Source organism: Ascidia mentula, chromosome 9 (assembly GCF_947561715.1).
Source record: "Ascidia mentula chromosome 9, kaAscMent1.1, whole genome shotgun sequence".
NCBI classification, from domain to species: domain Eukaryota; kingdom Metazoa; phylum Chordata; class Ascidiacea; order Phlebobranchia; family Ascidiidae; genus Ascidia; species Ascidia mentula.
The window spans coordinates 5,119,633-5,137,743 of NC_138574.1; the positions used below are offsets into that span (position 1 = coordinate 5,119,633).

At 36.9% G+C, this 18,111-nt stretch overlaps 3 protein-coding genes across 3 annotated transcripts; 1 reads left to right on the forward strand and 2 right to left on the reverse strand.

The window, feature by feature from the left end:
* Nucleotides 1-144: 144 nt before the first annotated feature.
* LOC145914177 (uncharacterized) lies at nt 145-11,378 on the reverse strand. Its single transcript, XM_083001964.1, has 12 exons — nt 11,193-11,378; nt 11,042-11,073; nt 10,865-10,976; nt 10,352-10,512; nt 10,031-10,131; nt 9,779-9,953; nt 7,962-8,151; nt 7,643-7,763; nt 5,410-5,503; nt 3,060-3,230; nt 2,174-2,264; nt 145-1,910 (listed from the first exon to the last, which is right to left on the reverse strand). Exons 1-12 carry the CDS (start codon nt 11,233-11,235, stop codon nt 1,822-1,824), a joined length of 1,380 nt encoding a protein of 459 aa, XP_082858090.1. The 5' UTR covers nt 11,236-11,378; the 3' UTR covers nt 145-1,821.
* A 2,324-nt stretch (nt 11,379-13,702) lies between these two features.
* LOC145914015 (uncharacterized) lies at nt 13,703-15,356 on the reverse strand. The gene has a single exon (XM_083001790.1). The coding sequence runs from the start codon at nt 15,309-15,311 to the stop codon at nt 14,187-14,189; it is 1,125 nt and encodes a 374-aa protein (XP_082857916.1). The 5' UTR covers nt 15,312-15,356; the 3' UTR covers nt 13,703-14,186.
* Nucleotides 15,357-15,825: 469 nt separating this feature from the next.
* LOC145913405 (arylsulfatase B-like) lies at nt 15,826-17,717 on the forward strand. The gene has a single exon (XM_083001054.1). It carries the CDS (start codon nt 16,029-16,031, stop codon nt 17,547-17,549), a length of 1,521 nt encoding a protein of 506 aa, XP_082857180.1. The 5' UTR covers nt 15,826-16,028; the 3' UTR covers nt 17,550-17,717.
* Nucleotides 17,718-18,111: the final 394 nt, after the last annotated feature.

The window sequence follows — 18,111 nt, forward strand, 5'->3', positions numbered from 1 at the left end:
TTATTTTGTCGTAGCCTATACATATCGCCAGCATTGCAAACATTTTCTTGGATTCCGAACCATACACTACTAGTGTAAAAAAGTAGTGAGACAGCACATGGATAATGTCCAATTTAACTAAGCAATTAAAGAGGCCATCAGCTGCAGAAGATGTGTTTATGCGCGTGACAAATGTATTACCGAAAAACAATCGAACGATCACTCACGTCACAATGAAACTGACAGGGCGCGAATATTTTGAAATGCAAGCATGGGTAAATATAACGCAAAAGCGGTTGATTGAGATGCGAAAAAATGAAACTTTAACGGAGTAAACAGCAGCATCTAATCTTATATATATGCAACAGTCAAACGTTGAAGACCACCACTTCAAAAAAACAGCTGAAATTGAAACGTGGTTATTCAAAGTGCAGCACGACATGACGTGACTAAAACACGCGCGCATTTGTGCCAACATATAGTTATTGCACTAGTAGAAATCAAGAGACTGTGAAAGGTAAAAACATCGAAAAAAGGTAAACACTGCACTATAGATAAAACTTATTTTTGGAAATACTGCTTTTGTGAGGCTAACAGCCCAGTGTATTGCGTGTTAAGCAGAAACGATGGTAAATTTGTTTGTGCAGAATGGTACGAAATTTAACTCAAAAGTAAATGAATTAAATGAGGACTGAAGGACGCATTACAATCACACGTGACGTCATACAATCGACAATAAGAGGATGTACATGAGTCATTCAGATATACATGCTGCAAAGGCACTTATTTAAGTTTTGATCTATTTACTAGTTCAATGTTTGGCTTCAGCATTAAACATAGCAGGTGTAAAATGGACATGTTTTTTGAAACTAGTGGATCCCAACCAGGGGAGATAATAATTTGGTGGTAACAAAAACAGGGGTCATGAGGGCAGGGTTTTCAATATTATGCATCAATAATTTAGAACCAGCAATAACACGTTCACAACACAGAATATTATAAATTTTAAGATCAATTTATCAATACACATTTAATATGAAAATATATTAAGTTTATTTTAGTCATTTTTTTCCGACTTGCAAGCAAATGGCGGAAAAGATACAGACACATTGAAAGGTTGACAACCTCAGATTTTAATGATTATTCGACAAGAGTTCACAAGTTTTAACGAAAATATCGGTTTTCTACAAACGTATTCAAGTGATTTGTTTGTGTATATAGTGATGGATAATAAAATCAATTGCAACGAACGAGAAGTTCAACAATGTGTGACGTAATGCTAATAAAAAGATGGTTGTCAAGGAAACGAGACAGGATTACTTGAATCAGGTGTCATAGAAATTAAATTGCGCGAAAACAGGCGAACAGACAACAGTATTTTTTGTGTGTGTGCGTGTGGCAATTCAAGTTACATAAAAAATAAGTTCGTTGCTTTACAACTATTCTATATTACTACAGCACTTTACAAAGGAATATGAATTACATAATTAGACGACGTGGCCCCCAATTGATTTTTTTCTAATTCCGCGTATTTTGTAAGATTTTTGATTTTTGATTTTATCCGAACGTAAACGGTTCATTCCGATGTCAATTCATTGTGATTATTGTCATGATCACACATTAAATAAGCATACTTCTAACTGCGGGCTTGAGTTCTTTGTATAAATTCTCCACTACTATTGGTGCAAACTATTGAGGCGATTGCAACTTCGCAACGAGTTCAAAAGCGCAAAGTGAAATATTTGGCAGGGGATGGGGGTGGTTAGAAAACGGCACAGGGACAAAAAGAAAAGCCAAATGGTTTCGGAATACAGAGTAGTTTCAAGAGACAGCCGTCCACGTTTAACCAATGTCAAAACTCATGCAGCTTGACGACGGGCTCGTGTCTTCCTTCATCAGATGTACTCCCGTGACTCGGATTACTGGAGTTCCTTAAAAGGAAAAACGTGTTTGAGTGCTGGGAGTTCTGATTGTTTGAGTAAAGTCGTTTATAGTTGTCAATGTAAGGGTATGTTTTTACAAGTTAATTTGTTCAATGGGTGGTGTTGGCGAATTTAAACTTTCAATTTAGAATAAAAAATTTTTTTTTTCACCACACACACACATTTACTATCTTGCGCAGCGTTGCATCAATGCTGGTTGCCATTGTTAAAAATTCGTGATAAGTTTGGCAACAAGAAAAAAAATAACTTACTGTCAGGGATTGTGTGGATTTCCTCGGGTAAATGGTGAAAGATCGGGTGTCGCATTGCTTCGTCTGCACTTAGACGCTCGTCGGGTTCATACTATCAGCAATAAAAACTGTTTGTTTACCAAAGTTTGGTCGTACATACTGATACAGCAATTCAAGTCAGGGGTCCGCAAATCCTTTTTGGCGCGACCTACATAACATATTCTATATGTCTTGCGACCCAAATAATAGCATAAACTGTGATGTAACAATCGAACATCAGCAACCAATGTGTGTCTGCAAAACGGGTACTTGATATTTGGCAACATGTGTGGATTGAATCTTATGTGGTTATGTTTGGGTCGCAACACAATGGGAATATTTTTTTGAGGTCGCGCCAAAGGTGTGTGCATTGAATCTTACGCCGTTGTATTTACATTTTTCGCGACCTAAAATAGAATGTCTGGCGAATCATAACTGGGTCGCGATCCAACATTTGCGGACCTCTGATTTAAAGTAAAAAGGGTTCTGCAAGATTTTAGTACATCTTAATTAAACAGAACGATGAAGAGAGCACGACAAGTCGTTGATGAAGAAACGTTAATCCAAATACAGTTAAGTTTCTTTCATTTTTTACCCACATGTTTGCAACAAGAGCCCCAGTGATAGAATAGTTGATTAACGGAATCCCATTAAAACACATCATGCAAAAATCCTTGATTATAATTAAGATTATACGTGATAATCTATTGTTAGACCTTTTTATGGCTGCACCTTCAAACATATTTTCCTTTGGCTTAAAGGCATTTAAGGTTGTATTATGGTCAATAACCGAATCACGTATATCAGCAATTGCCAAGAACCATTAAATTTCGGGCTGCATATTGCAAGGTTAGAATATAAAAAATACCTTCAAAAGGTCGAGAGCAAATTCAACGCCGAATTCGAGTTTGTCAATCTTCGAACAAATGGTGTTTAGATGTTGTTTGGGTTGCGGTTTTTCGAAGCAACTTGACAAAGGCCCGTAACAAGGCAGGGATGTAAGGTTAGGCCAACTTGTGACGTCAGGAGTTCCGAGGACCTAAACAAGGACGCGACCAATTAATATCGGTGAAATCGATGCACATCGGGATTACTGTTATGTACAGATGCATATTTGAAAACGGTTTTATTTTTAAATCAACCCATCAACACAAAACAGTATCTTGCCATGTGGACAAAGATAAAACACAAATTTCGGGAACTTATGAACCGCAACGTTTAATGCAGGGTTTGTACAAATGAACAGATTGTGAAACAGTATTTAAAAGGGCCGAATCATCACTGTTTTCAATACCTCTGCTTCCACATACTGAGTTTGCGGGCAATGGTGTCTCATGGAAGTAAATAACCCGTTGTTTTTGAGACAACGAGGTGAGAACAGACCTTGCTCTTAACGATATAACACCTCTAATTAGCATTATCCTACATTCTCTTCACCTACAGGTGGCAATTTAAAATTAGAAGTTTGTACAGAGAAAATGTCAAGAATGACTCGGCAATCAGCCTACGCAGGTCGGTGACCGGTGCATGTCTATGTACGAATCAATATATTCCGGAAACTCGAAATGAAATTCGTATGGATAAGAAAGTCTTGCTTGGCTATTTTGCTGGGAAGACTGAAACTGTATTGATGAAACATATTAGGTCGAAGCAATTGCTCTGTGTGCAAATATTTTGTCACACACGTGATAAAACAGTGTAACACAAATTTACAGCGCTAAGGATTTTGGCGCAAAGGAGGTTGCAAAAAACGTTCCACATTCTATTTTCAAATTTACACCATGGCTTTGACTCCAGAGGCTAACCGAAAATAGCTATGACCGAGTAACACGCTCTGCGCCTACGGAATCTTTGTTTGTTAATACAAACTAGTTGAGCTACGGGAGAATAAAACAAACAAGAATTCCGACGGAGCAAAGCGCGTGCATAGTTTCCTTTCACAAAGCGCGCGATTCAGGGTTGCTGGAGAGGCAACGTTAATATAATGAGACGGCAATGATGTTGACAGAATAAACTCATATCGCGAAGCAGAAATCTGCAATAACGCAGCTGCATGATTTCGTGACGAGAACCACATGTTAGACCACTAACAACCGACAAACCGTGCTTTGAATAAACGGAAACGAAGATTTCTCCCGTGTGACGAATTGGGCGTCAACAGCGTTATAAAAATGTTCGCTAAGAGCAAAACGTTAAAAATAAATTTTGGAAACACTGAAATTTATAGATGGGCGATCAAACAAGATTGAGGCAAGGAATCACGTTGAAAAACGATCTTAACATTGTCCTCGATCGCTTTTACGATAAAAGCAAATACTGAAGCGGATGTACATAAATTGGAAGGGGGTGTGCGTGTCATATTTGGCGTATAGACAAAGTAGGTTTGGCTTAAATGAAGTTTTTTCAAGCTTTGAAAGTTAACTCCACGAGTTGTTCCAGTTTACTACGTTTTGGTTTGATGTAAACCCCATTTTTTACATAATTAAACCCATTACATGTACAAAAATCACTACATAGAATACTAACATTCATTGGATATTCATATACCGTCAACTATAATACGTTGACCCATTAGGAGTGAATAGTTGCACGATTCTGGTATATGTGGCTATTTTTAAAGAGCGCTCAGCTTCTAACGGTAGCAGGACAGCAGGGCAATCCATTAATCCACCTTCAATAGCTAGGCTATATTTATTCCAATGGATTTAATCGGTCAGGGCCATCCTTATAAAAATAGAAAGGATTACTGGGTGGTCTTTGTGCAGTGACAGTGGGGGATTAACGGATAAATGCTAATTGGCTTCGCCTCTTACGTTTCTGTGCCTAATTAGTTGCTCATTTATTTATGCATGGATTAGGACGACTTACCACTTTGGATGCTGCTAATGCTATGGGCACTGCTCCACTTTCGTCGTAATGTGATTTTGAAAGTAATTTTATAACATGCTGCTTTGTAACATGCAATGTTCGTTGTCATGACAACACAATAACTGTTTTTTTTTGCGTACTGATCACTTGTATAATAATTGCAGCAAATTCATTGAAAGCTCCCTTTTACAGTGTTCAGCAAACCGAATTTTAATGTGGTGTTTTTGTTTTTTCCAGTAAATATTGGTCTACCAAGCCCGCAAGTTTGCCATTTAGGAGCTGTCGACTAACGATGTGATTTCGCCTCACACTTTCAATTTTGAAAGGACAAGGGAAAAAATTCTACTGACCTGAAAAATCCGTTCCAGCTGATCTGCGGCGTCCGAATGTCCGGGGAACACTGGATAACCGCTCAACATCTCCAGGAAGATACAACCGACTCCCCTGAGAAAAAAGAAATATTACTGGCATGCGCGACGTGATGACAAACGACTTGCCAATGAGTAACACAGTACGACGTATTTCGATAAAAGATAGGAGGCAATTAGGTCGAATTTTAATGTTTGTTGGTAAATAATTAAATATACTGGAAGCAATATGTTTACTACGCACGTTAATTAGAACAATGTGTGACCAAAAATATAAGCTGCGGTCGTATAACACCGAAAACAGAAAGTAAAAAAGAGGTCAGACCAAGCAAACCCATTACTTTTATTGCATGCGCGTCAATTGTGTGTTCACATTAGTGCCGAGAATTGCTGTAAGTTCCTGATATCTCGGCATGACTTCGTTGCGGAACAAAATTACACCAGAGTAACTTTAATTTACGAGCAACGTGCTGTGATAACAGCCAAGGCATGTTCAACTTTATCAATCACTGTTGAAACAAGCGGCCTCGACTAACTTCACTCATGGTACCGTCGTGTTTTTAATTGGTTTTCGGCGTATGGATCAGCCTATAGTCGGTAGGATTCAATTAAATTCACCACAAGAGGAATCCGTCCCGGTTGGAAGCCGGTGATTGGAGAATCGATTATCGATGCCCGCTTAACGGTTGGCTCGAATTGTCTGACAGCTTAAAGTGACATGAAAGTCCAATCCACAAACGAAAAGTCAAGGGCAGCAAGGCATGCGGAAAATATCGACCAGTCGTGTTGTTTGTTCTCAAAAGCTTTTACCAAATGATAAAGAGGATTCCACCAAGAACCACCGGTATATTTTTACCATACGTTGTTTTTAAACACATAACTCCGTATAGACGCATGCCACAATTACCCTCCCAAAATGGTTTTTGCCATTCCAAAAAAATCCAGTATAACAAAAATTTGTCAAATGGGCCGTGAGTGCTACTACGTGCTTTGTTCGTACCCGAACACAACGAAAAGTGATAGAGGCTTGTCAGATTTGGAAAAATTGAACAAGAAACAAAACGCACTTTCACCTGCTGGTCAAACCGTGTCGGCACACACATGATATTTACCAAAAGGGATCATTCCAAAAATAAGCTGTTAGCTGGATCATATTTTATGTAACTGAGCGATAGCTGCAAACTAACTAAAAGTTTTGCTATATAAGTTTGTTAAGTTAACTAACTAACTAAAAAAAAAGTTCTGTTGATAAAAAAAAATGATTTTTTGGAGAGCATCATTTGGGTAAATGAAGCCAAAAACATCATATTGTAGCAACATCACAGCTTAAAAAACACTTCAACTTTGTGGCCCAGGATAGGGTCCGTTAACTATTTCGGTGTTGTCGTCCAATGTTTTGCCACGTAAAAAAATGACACGACGCTATCAAAACATCCGTAATATACGACCACGGCAGCATCAATGTTAAACCGCCGTTGTACAGTCATTACGAGTTTCTAGTCATGTTGGTAATTTGCCTTCAACATGAAACACCACTGCCTCACTAGTCATTACACTCCATAACAATTTTTCGCCACCAACGCAATGTTTTTACAAGCCAGCGACTGCGGACATTTGTTGGAACTTGGGCGAATTGCTTTGAATAGAAGACGGCGTGCGGCAGACATAACAACCACATGGAGAGAATTTTTATTTTTTCACATTGAGGAAATTAAAGGTCAACCTATATCACCTACCATTGGACAAAATAGATTTGCGTACTACATGAAATTATATGTGATGTACTACGTGTACCCGGGATTCTGTTTTACAGCTTTGGTCTTTTTTGAGTCAACAAAGCTTCTGGAACCAGAAACAACCACCAACAGCTCAATAAAACTTATAGTAACATTTTCCAGTAAGACTACCGATCTACTGAAACTACTGATAACAAAACAACTAGTAAGACTGCCACATGGTTACAACGAAACATAAAGCCATTGTTTTAGTTTTGAAAATATGAATTTTAATAAAATTTTAGAAACAAAATACCAAAAATTTAATTTTAAGGCCCAAATGCAAATGAAAACAATAGTTGTGCAAAGGCTTGTAAAAGTTAAATGCTCACAGAGTTTTTGCATAAATCCAGTGACAAATCTAGTTAGAGTGGCATTAATATGGCAAGATATCAAGTGTAAACATTTGTTTGCAACTTATACAAGGAGTAACAACTTACCAAACATCAAGAGAAGTTGTGTAGTTTCTGGATCCAAGAAGGACATCTGGTGGTCTATACCATAATGTTACAACCTCGTTCGAATACGTGTTTGTTGGGATGGATTTAGCGCGTGCCAAACCTGAATATAAAATCAATCACTAGTATATTCTAAATTTCAAATAAATTTAAAGACCAGCTTTATGTTTCCAATAGCAGTGAGATTTAAAATGCAAAATTTCAGATTTTTTATCGTTCAAGTACCTTTAGAATGTTATTTTTATTTGTAAAGCAAATATACTACTCTGGATTAATTTTACACACATTTTTGGAAACCTACCAAAATCTGCCAGTTTTAATTCACCAACTTCACTGAGTAGGAGGTTTTGTGGTTTGATGTCTCTGTGAAGTATTCGACGTTTGTGACAAAAACTGAGACCACGCAAAAGTTGAAAAGAAAAGAGAACACAGTTATGGGAATTGATACCAGTCCTACCATACCACTCCATGTATGAGCTGAGATCTGTAACCTGTGCAAGTAATGATAAGTTGTTAAAAAGCAAAGTTGTTGCAAGTAGTTTTACTTCAAAAATTCCTTAGTTATAAAGCAATTGGCAAAAACTATTGCAAACTAAAAATACAACATAAATGGTAGATTCATCAAGCATCAACAGCATCATAAAGTCAAAACTGTTTAAATATCATAGTTCAAAGCTAACATTGCATTGAAATATATTGAATAGTTGCATGCAAGAAAATATAAAATTTTTTTTTTTAAAATATCTAGATACAAAAAACAGTCAATGTGGTATATGCAACCATTGCTTGGGCCATGTAATTTTATTCTACCATTCAGCTGTCACAGAACAAATTTAAAGCAATTTTCTGTCAAAATAATTTGTAACATAAAAACCTTTGACTTATATTTGAATTATTTATTGACTGCTTTTAATTTCTTTGTCCTCACAAATGACATTTAAATATGACCAGTGGATAGTTATAAAAATAAAATCTATTTTAAAAGAATCGTAAATTGCATAGAATAATTAAAAATGCAAAGTAGATGCCAACAATGGTTGGTCACAACCAAATGGCTTAGATGAGGACAAAGAAATTAAATGCAGTCAATAAATAATTCAAAGATAAGTCAAAGGTTTTATGTTCCACAATATCTTGACCGAAAATTGCTTGAAATTTGTTGTGTGACAGCTAAATGGTAGAATAAAATTACATGGCCCCAGCAATGGTTGCATATACTACATTGACTGTTTTTTTGGATGTAGATGTATACAAAAAAACTTTTACATTTTGTCATTAGAAATAGGCTGTTGTAAACCCACATAATGGTAATTAAATATTACTTTTTCAACTCAATACATTTTTTTGTAATAAGGGGAAAATGTATGGTTCACAACAACAACATCAGGCAAAAACAGTGTTGGTGGCAATGCATTAACAAACTATAGAAGGAACATCTTGACAATATCAGCAATCAAATCTATTCTATCATCAGGATTTATAAGTCCAGAGCATAGAACGTTACTGTAAACCACATAAGACCAGTGCTTATACTGGAATGGTTGCAAATGTAGTTCCTTAATCAATTCACAAAATGCTAATTGAATAATTTCAATTAGAAACTGAGCCATGCCATTATTTGGTGCTCAATTACAGGCTTACTTAGCGTAAAAGGAAATGGCTTTGGCCAATTTAAAGACTTGTAATGCCCCCAGGTGTTAAGGTTACTCACCAATCACTTGTGACATCTGGCATATCTTAACTAAAATTGCTATTGACACAAGGTGATGGAAAATAACAATTTGCCTGAAATAACATCTACTGGAATAACGATATAAATGGATCAGTGAAACTGATATTTTCGACGTAAATTTTCCTAAATATGTTTTATTTGTCTTACACAAATGTCAATTATACTATTTTTATTTACAAAGCACACCGGTATCTTCCATAACATTATAAAGTGCATAAAGTTTCGAAAATATGATGTTATTAAACAATTGACGCAAACAGACAAAATATTAACTTGATGATTTTCAATTCAGATTTATGCATATTCAGTGAAGTATGTCACAGATAGGCTCAAGCAATTAACAGCTGGCCGCTAAATTGCTTGGCAAACACACCAGAACAGCTCACCATGTACTCAAAGACCAATGTCAACATTGTGTTGGTGTGAATGATATCGTGAAGAGTGACTACATTAGCGTGCTTCAGTGTCTTGAGTAGGGAGGCTTCACGAATGGCAGTAAATGGTGTGCCCTCTTCCGTGTTTAGGCTGATCTCTTTAAGAGCCACCAGTTGCCCGGTGTGCCTTCAAGTAAAAAGATGCATAATATTCAAACACTTGGGTCAGATACAAATTGATGGCAATTTTTTAACTATACATACTTGCTTCTGCCTTTATATACAGTTGCATATGAGCCCTCCCCTAAAAGTTCCAGCTTTGTGTATGTCTCCATCTTTCCATAAGGTGATATCTCACCATTTGTCTACAAACCAAATATAAATACTAAAATAATGACAGGAATTTAGTAAAACATCACTAAATGGTAAAAAATGTATTCAACAGCCAAACACAGACTGATGAATTACTGTTGATATTCTTTAAACAAAAAAATGGCATTAGATTACTGTATGTTGAAATTCCTTCATTCAATTTGTCAACATTTTAACCAACAAAATGACATTAAATATAATGTGAGAACTGACCCATACTGGACTGGAATGACGCCGGGAAAGCTTCTCATGTTTATTTAACTTATCGTTTGGCCAAGCATCAGAAGTTGTGGCAGAGAGGAATCGTTTGCGTAACAGTGTTTCATCCATCTCACCTTCAATGACGGCAGAAAGCTTGCTCGCAGACAGATTTGCTGCAACATAGACATAGGAAGTGTTAAAATTTGTCTAAGCACTGTTGATTGTGTGGGCGCATTGGGCCATAGTTCCATAGAACAGTTGTCTCCTATGTTAAATTTCCAAGTAAGATACAGGAAATGACTTCACATCACAGACCAACCACATATTCACAATTTGTATGAGTACCTTTTGTCAATTTGAATACACTTTGTTTATCACTAAAATGATTTGATTAAATCCAAAATTTTTGAAAATTATGTATATATATAAATGTTTTTTAACTAAAAAAATTTATAATTCTATCTGTAAATGATATTAAAAAGTTAAATTCCTTTAATTTTATGCCTATCATTTTTCAGGTCTTACATTTTCCATTCTTCTGGCTACTTTGAGGCAAAACAGGTGCTGAGGACACTTTATGATCGGAAGCATAAAATTTCATTGGGCCTTGATCGACAGAAGATTGTGTTGCACGCACCTGTGAAAACAATTCATCAAGTTTAGATAACAGCAACAGCATTAATGCATAAAAAACAAACTTACCACACCAGATACTTCTGATTCACCGGTTGAAGCTAAAAAATTAAGATGACAAATTAAATGATAATCCATACAACTATACAAAACCGTTTTGGGTGGTTAAAGTAATTCATCCCCACAATCCATTTTACAGCACATAAACTTAAATTCTTACAAAGTCGTAGCTTCTCTGAGAATCGTCTTCTAATTTTTTTCATGCTTTTGATGTTTTCAAGACCAGTTTGTTAAAAATTGGCAGCTCGGCATCTTGTTTTAAAAGCCTTTTACAACTTTACCTAACACAGTTAACATTTTGCAGGTGGAAACACAATACTGGCCTATAGTCTAGTCAAGTGTGGGTCACACTAAATCACAACAATAAACGTAAGTACATAAGTACAAAGATGACTAAAAGCCGATACTTCAAGGGAAATCCCTACGCCTGCTAGAAAGCTGACTTAGCACCAAAACAATGCCTGGGTTCATGCATTATGTACCGAAGCCTGGCATCAACAAACACAATACCGCGCCTGCTACTTTAAAGATGATTGACAGACAGGCCGCCGTGAAAAAAAGACTTACTTCTTTTTTTTGCCGCTTGACGACGCAACATTTGCAACTAAACTTTAACATTCGTGCTTTTCTGCTGCTACCAGCTCATATTAGTTTTATTTGCTTTATTTTTTATATATTCTATTTGTGTAAATTTTTCATTTTCTTTAATAAACTGTATTTACAAACTTAGTGGTTAGCAGCAGTGATTTTAATTGATTTTGTGTGGTATGTAACTAAGCGTAAATTTTTTGATTTTGGTGCTTGGTACTTATATTCTCCGACAATTTACGCTTTGCCTAAACGTAAAAATATTCCCACAAAAGAATTTAGAGCTGCTCTACACGAGTTTTAGTATATAAGTCCTATCTAAACCAAAGCATTTTAAGTCATTCTTTACCAGCAGTATTGCGATGCCAAACCCATTGTTGACGCGGAGTCGGAACCATGAATATACCTACCTGTGCATGGGTCCGCAATGGCGGCGAAAAATTTCAATATAACGACGCACTTTTGTCAAGTTTTCTTGAGCTCTGAAGTGTAAAATCCAACGCACACAAGTTGCCAACAATAATGAATTGTAATAAGTGGATAAGATAGTCCGTTTGTTTCGTAACAATCAAGCCATTTGAATTTCGTTGTTAATTGGTGTTCGATTGTAACGTCACAGTTACTGTGTTGAGTTTGACGTAAGCACAACTAATTGCTGTGAAACCACGTGTGATATGCTCTTATTTAGGTCGTGAGGCATTAGAATAGAATAGCTGGGGCTCGCCGAAAAGTATTTGTGAACTAAAGAAGAGAACAACATGTGATTAAATTTTGACATAGTTCGTAAATACTGCATTGGAAATTAATTTGCAATTAACAACGCATATCCATTGACAATGAATATAATAACTGGCTTCTAAAAGTGAAATTTTTATGGAACTTGTAACTGGCACATTATGAACTGTAATTTAGCATGCTGTTAGTCTCACAGCGAAAAAATAATTTACTTCTTAAAATCTAGACTGGATTGTTGTGTTGTCATCCAGAAATTGTTGCTTGTTCTATTGTTTGTGGTGTGATAAACAATGAACAGATAAAAAAACAGGCAATTTGGGACAGTATATGTTGAGCTCATTACATACGGCGGCAACAATGCATGGCTTGCATGCCACAGCCGCGTGATTCGTGGAATGTGCCGCAGTCCCTTCCGCGTGATTATTATTTGCGTGCGTGTTAATTTAAATGCAATTGACTTCCCTATAAATGCGTGTGTGCTTGCCTTGCTTTCCATTCTATGATTTGCAACTATACGACCAAATACAAAGAAACACAACAGTATAAGTCAAGTTCTACAAATGATTTGTTTTTATTCAATGCGTGTGCGCAATATCTGAATGAATTGTCAACAAAAAATCTTAGTAAGTGTTTTTAAACCTTTTCAACACAAAAGTGTTACTATTTGCATTAAAAGTGACTGCTCCGTAGCTAAAAAAAGATTTTTTTTGCTGCTTTACAAATCATTAGCCTTCATTTTGAAACATAATATTGCCTGTGCTAGAATTATACCTAAGTGGCGTAAACGTATTTGCTAACAGGGTGTTTATTCATATTTAATTGCATTCCGTGAAATTACCAATTGATTCTCATAAGGTTTGCACGTAATCCAATTAGTATTGAGCACTTATAGTATGATTGAACGACAAACATTGCAACATAAATTTGATGATTTTCTGTGGTACGACCCTGTGGTAAAATAAGACTACAAGTTCGCTGAAAAGGCCAGCGAAATTATTTTCAAATCGCATTTGAATAATAATCTCACTTTACACTTTTCTAATCACATTCAGGAATATGATAATGAATTTAAACCAGAACACACGTGGAATAACTGTAAAAAATAAACCTTAATACCGAAACGTTAGCGTCGTCAGTCGGCACCTTTCCTCTTCCACACGGCCTTAAACCTTACCTTGCCCACATGCGCACAATAACCAACCATCACGCACAGATGTTCGTGTTTTTTTACTACAGTAAAAACTATATATAGTCGGGAAATGATTACTAAAATAAAAAGGGTTTTAAGGATTTCAAGTATACTATAAATGAAAAGAATTAAAAAACAAAACATTGATTTTTATGTATATTATCGTCAGTATCAAGTGGGAGTAGGGGTGTTGCAGTTTCACAATGCCAAGCAATGTTCACCATATTGAAGGGTTGCTAATTAGGCCGCAAAAAAGGTCACTCGAAACATTTTTTCTTGAAATTCATATGAACTGAATACAAAATTAAATTCTATTCATTCAAATTTCAAACACTGGCAAATTTTTCAAAATTTATACAGTCTAAAAAGCATTTTAAAACACATCAAATAATATACAATGTTGTTTAAAAAACTACAGAAAAATAGATAATCACCGCTGTAAGCGTTAATATACAATATACGTGGGAAGAGCTATAAGTGGTATATGTCCAAGATAAAGAGCTTTCTTGGCAAAGATGTAACAAATACGGTTAATCCCATTTAAATTCATGAGTATAGTATTAGGCGAATAAACCAACTGTGTGAACAAGGCTTTATTAGTTTGTTTTTTTAAATCTACATTCTTGTGACCATCAGCCCTTTTCACAACTTTGCAGTATCCACCATGTGTATTATGTTTGGATAGAGATTGAGAATTTGCATTAAGGCTATCGCGTCGGATTGAGCTGTGTGGGAATCGGGTTGAGATTTTCCCTGAAAACATCGGGAATAAATTGCTTCCAGACCAAGGCGGCCACGGACTCGAGCTCGCTTAAATCCAGTCATGGTGTCGAACATTCTCAACTTGTGGATGAGAATTCTTTGTGACGGATACCTTCCCAAGTGAGTTTTTAAAACAGGAAAATCGAAAACTTGACCACCGTGCGACACAATGCTCAAAGGACCCGGATATCGAAATATAAATTGGTTAACTGCAGATGCCACATCCTCGTTGAATGGGTTTTTACCACTTCTGTCAATCAGTGAGCGAGTGAGCTTGGTTATATTGCTAGCGTGAGCGTTAATTTGTATTAAAGGATCCAAAACCAAATTAATTGTGTCGCAGTCGTCCAGTATAGAATTGGTGCTTGCAGTGAGTAGGTGTCGCTTGGCAACAGCGATTAAGCAAATCTCAGTTATGACCTGAGTGTCCAAACCTGTTGCCTCAAGGTCGAGAAATATCAGCATTTCTTTAGTTGGATCCAGTGTATCGAAAGAAATCGCAGCATGTTCAGGGTCAGCACTTTCCGAAGTAATATTTGTTAGTGGTTGGGGTTTCACCAGAGTTAGAAAGGCATCAAGATGATCTTTTGCAAAATACAGAGATGAGGACGCGCTTTTATGTGAGTGATAAAAACGCTCTTCGCTTATTTGCCATTGATCCAACAGTGACTCCTGGTCCAACGTCATGAACCAAAAGTCATCTGGAATGGGGTGACCAATGGCTATGAGTTTGTCCTTCAAGTATGCCAAGCCTTTTACACTTTCATTTGTGTAGCACACGAAACACACTGGCTGTGTTTGCAACTTAAGGAACCGAAATATCTGCTCGGTTGCGTTGTCATCAAAATATCTCGATTTAAAGCACAATTTTAGGTGATCCACAACCCGTATTCCACCTGTAGAAGTCAACTCATTCTTGTGGACTGCAGCCAGTTCAACTTTGATAAGTTTGTTGTCTTCAAAATCAAAGTAAACAAATACAAACGATTCGACGTTTTGATCCATAATACTAGTGCTTGCGTGTTAAACCCTTGTCAGCAATGCCTACGCGCCGCGAAAGTCGCCAATAATACTGACTTCGAAATGTGTATGTTGCTACAACAGTAAAACAAAAGATTTTCTGCAAAAGAGTAAAAAGGAAAACACTGGCGATGAGGTGTGGCAATAGAGTCAACCGAACCCGTAAGTTAGGGGAATCACCCCACAGTGAAACAAGTTTCTCCAACGCCAATAGGCGACGATTCTTTGTCCCTTGTCTATATTTGGCAGACATTACGCCACTACCGACAATTCAATGCAAGGCGAAACCTCTGGTTGCGTATTTCGCAATTCTTCGTGGTGCAACTCGTACCTACTGTTGAGTTTCAAATGCAATACGGACAGTATAAAGAACAAAGTACGTTTCTTCAGATTAATTTAGAGGAAATCAACTAACGCGTAACATTTCATAATCAAAAGCCCAACCTAAAATGAACCCCCCTTAATAGCATACTATGCTTTCATCGCTTTCATAGACTTTATTTGTTCTTAAAGCTATAGAAACAGTAAACGAACCAATTGAAATAAACGAAGCGTGACCGCGTGACTGGTCTGGCGGCGCGCCAAACAAAGTGTGACCGGATTGTACTTGTAAACAACAAGAACTAAACAAGGTTTGACTGCAGATATATCCTTGGCCTGGGTCTCGAGTGTTGCAAAGAAGCTGCAGAACACAAATTTACAATGCTATTTTTGCTTTTTGTATCATTGTTTTCCCTTAATGTACGAGCTTTAAAAAATGAAAAGCCGAACATAGTATTTGTTTTAGCTGATGACTTTGGGTACAATGACATTGGCTATCATGCAGCTCAACAGAAGTCTGCAATGGCAACTCCATTCTTGGACTCCCTTGCTAAATCTTCGGTCCGTCTTGAAAATTATTATGTTCAACCCATTTGCACTCCATCCAGAAGTCAGCTATTGACTGGGAGATATCAAATTCATACTGGTCTACAGCATGGTATAATAACTCACATGCAGCCAAATGCAGTGCCAACAGATAATATCCTTTTGCCGGAGCAGCTTCGCCAATGTGGTTATGACACTCATATGATTGGAAAATGGCATCTTGGATTTTACAAACAGGAATTCCTGCCATGGAATCGTGGATTCAACTCGTATTTTGGGTATTTAACTGGTGCTGAAGATTACTTTACACACCAATCATGTGCAAAGGTTAATGTAAATCAAACTTACTGTGGATATGATATACGCAGTGACAAAGGCCCCACAAACAGCAGCTATGGACACTATTCAACTAACATTTTTACAAAAAAGGCTATTGATATTATTTACAATACAGACCCTTTAAAACCAATGTTCTTATACTTGGCTTTACAATCAGTACATGCACCGCTGGAGGTTCCAGAAATGTATGTTAAACCCTTCAGCTATGTAAAGGATCGCGAACGAAGACTCTATTTAGGAATGGTACTTGCAATGGATGAAGCCATAAGGAATATTACAGAACATTTAAAGCTTGCTGGAAAATGGGAAAACACTATTTTTATATTTTCAACTGACAATGGTGGGCAGAAATTAGAAGGGGGCAACAATTGGCCGCTGAGGGGCAATAAAGGAACATTATGGGAAGGAGGAATTAAAGGATGTGGCTTTGTACATTTACCGAATGGTTATAACCAACATGTCAACCATCAACTTATACATGTTTCTGACTGGTATCCTACTATTTTGGCGGCAAGCAGTTGTTCCCTGATTAATGGCACACAGCCACTGGATGGTGTAAATCAATTTGAAACAATCAGTGCCAATACCAAATCAGCAAGATCTGAGTTTTTGATTAACATTGATGATTTTTCTTCCAAAAAGCACAATGGTACCTATCGCATGGGCTTTGACATTTCTTCACATAGTGGTATAAGATATGGTGACTGGAAACTTATAACAAGTGAAACACAATTTGCTGGATGGTATAAACCTCCAGAATGGAACAACAATGGAACTTCTACGCAAACAACTGACTTGCCTTTTAAAAAGGATCAACCACAGTTACATCTCTTTAACATAGCATTGGATCCCTATGAGCGCATTAACCTTGTTGATGTTTACCCAAACATAGTGGACCATCTTTTACTTAGACTTGCGCAGTATAACAAAACTGCCGTTCCTGTACGATATCCACCAAATGATTTGAAGGCTGACCCAAGTTTGCATGGTGGATTTTGGGGTCCTTGGGTGAAGTAGTGTATCATAAATGTTGTTTTGTATCTATATATTTGCATTTAATACACTTTGCCATACTTTTTATTATGTTTTTCCATAAATCATTGTAATTTTTTTTGGCTTTTTTTGATAAATTGTATAATGCTGAAACTATCATTGCCGTACATATTTATTGCAAAAATAACTCACTTTAAAGAGACAAACTTTATTCTTTCCAGCAAAAGAGCTTTTATTCTTACAAAGCCAGTATTTGTCAGTCTCAAAACAGGGAGGTTTTCCCTGCCAAAGAATATGATGGGAACTAAGCTTGGGTCCAGCAATTCCAGTTAACCCACTGCTCAGCTATATGTACAATTGTGGACTTGGCTGCCGACGCTCAACGCGCTTTTTTAAATTTAGGCGTCGGACATATGGCCATATAGATGCGTTCACTCTACTACGTGACAGAGACAATACGTGATGTAAGTTTAAACAAACGAAAAGCCAATGCACCCGGCTCCCGCAGAAAAAAAAAACCCATTTTGGTCACGATCACGCTATTAATTTATTTAATTGAAATTTTATTACGCGCTGGCAGATTTGA

Coding starts and splice junctions, on each gene's coding strand:
- LOC145914177 (XM_083001964.1), bottom strand. CDS start 11,235: ATGAAAAAAATTAGAAGACGATTCTCAGAGAAGCTACGACTTT. Junction 7,764..7,961: donor ATTAAAACTGGCAGATTTTG/GTAGGTTTCCAA, acceptor TTTTATATTCAG/GTTTGGCACGCGCTAAATCC. Junction 2,265..3,059: donor TTGCTCTCGACCTTTTGAAG/GTATTTTTTATA, acceptor TATTGCTGATAG/TATGAACCCGACGAGCGTCT.
- LOC145914015 (XM_083001790.1), bottom strand. CDS start 15,311: ATGGATCAAAACGTCGAATCGTTTGTATTTGTTTACTTTGATTTTGAA.
- LOC145913405 (XM_083001054.1), top strand. CDS start 16,029: ATGCTATTTTTGCTTTTTGTATCATTGTTTTCCCTTAATGTACGAGCT.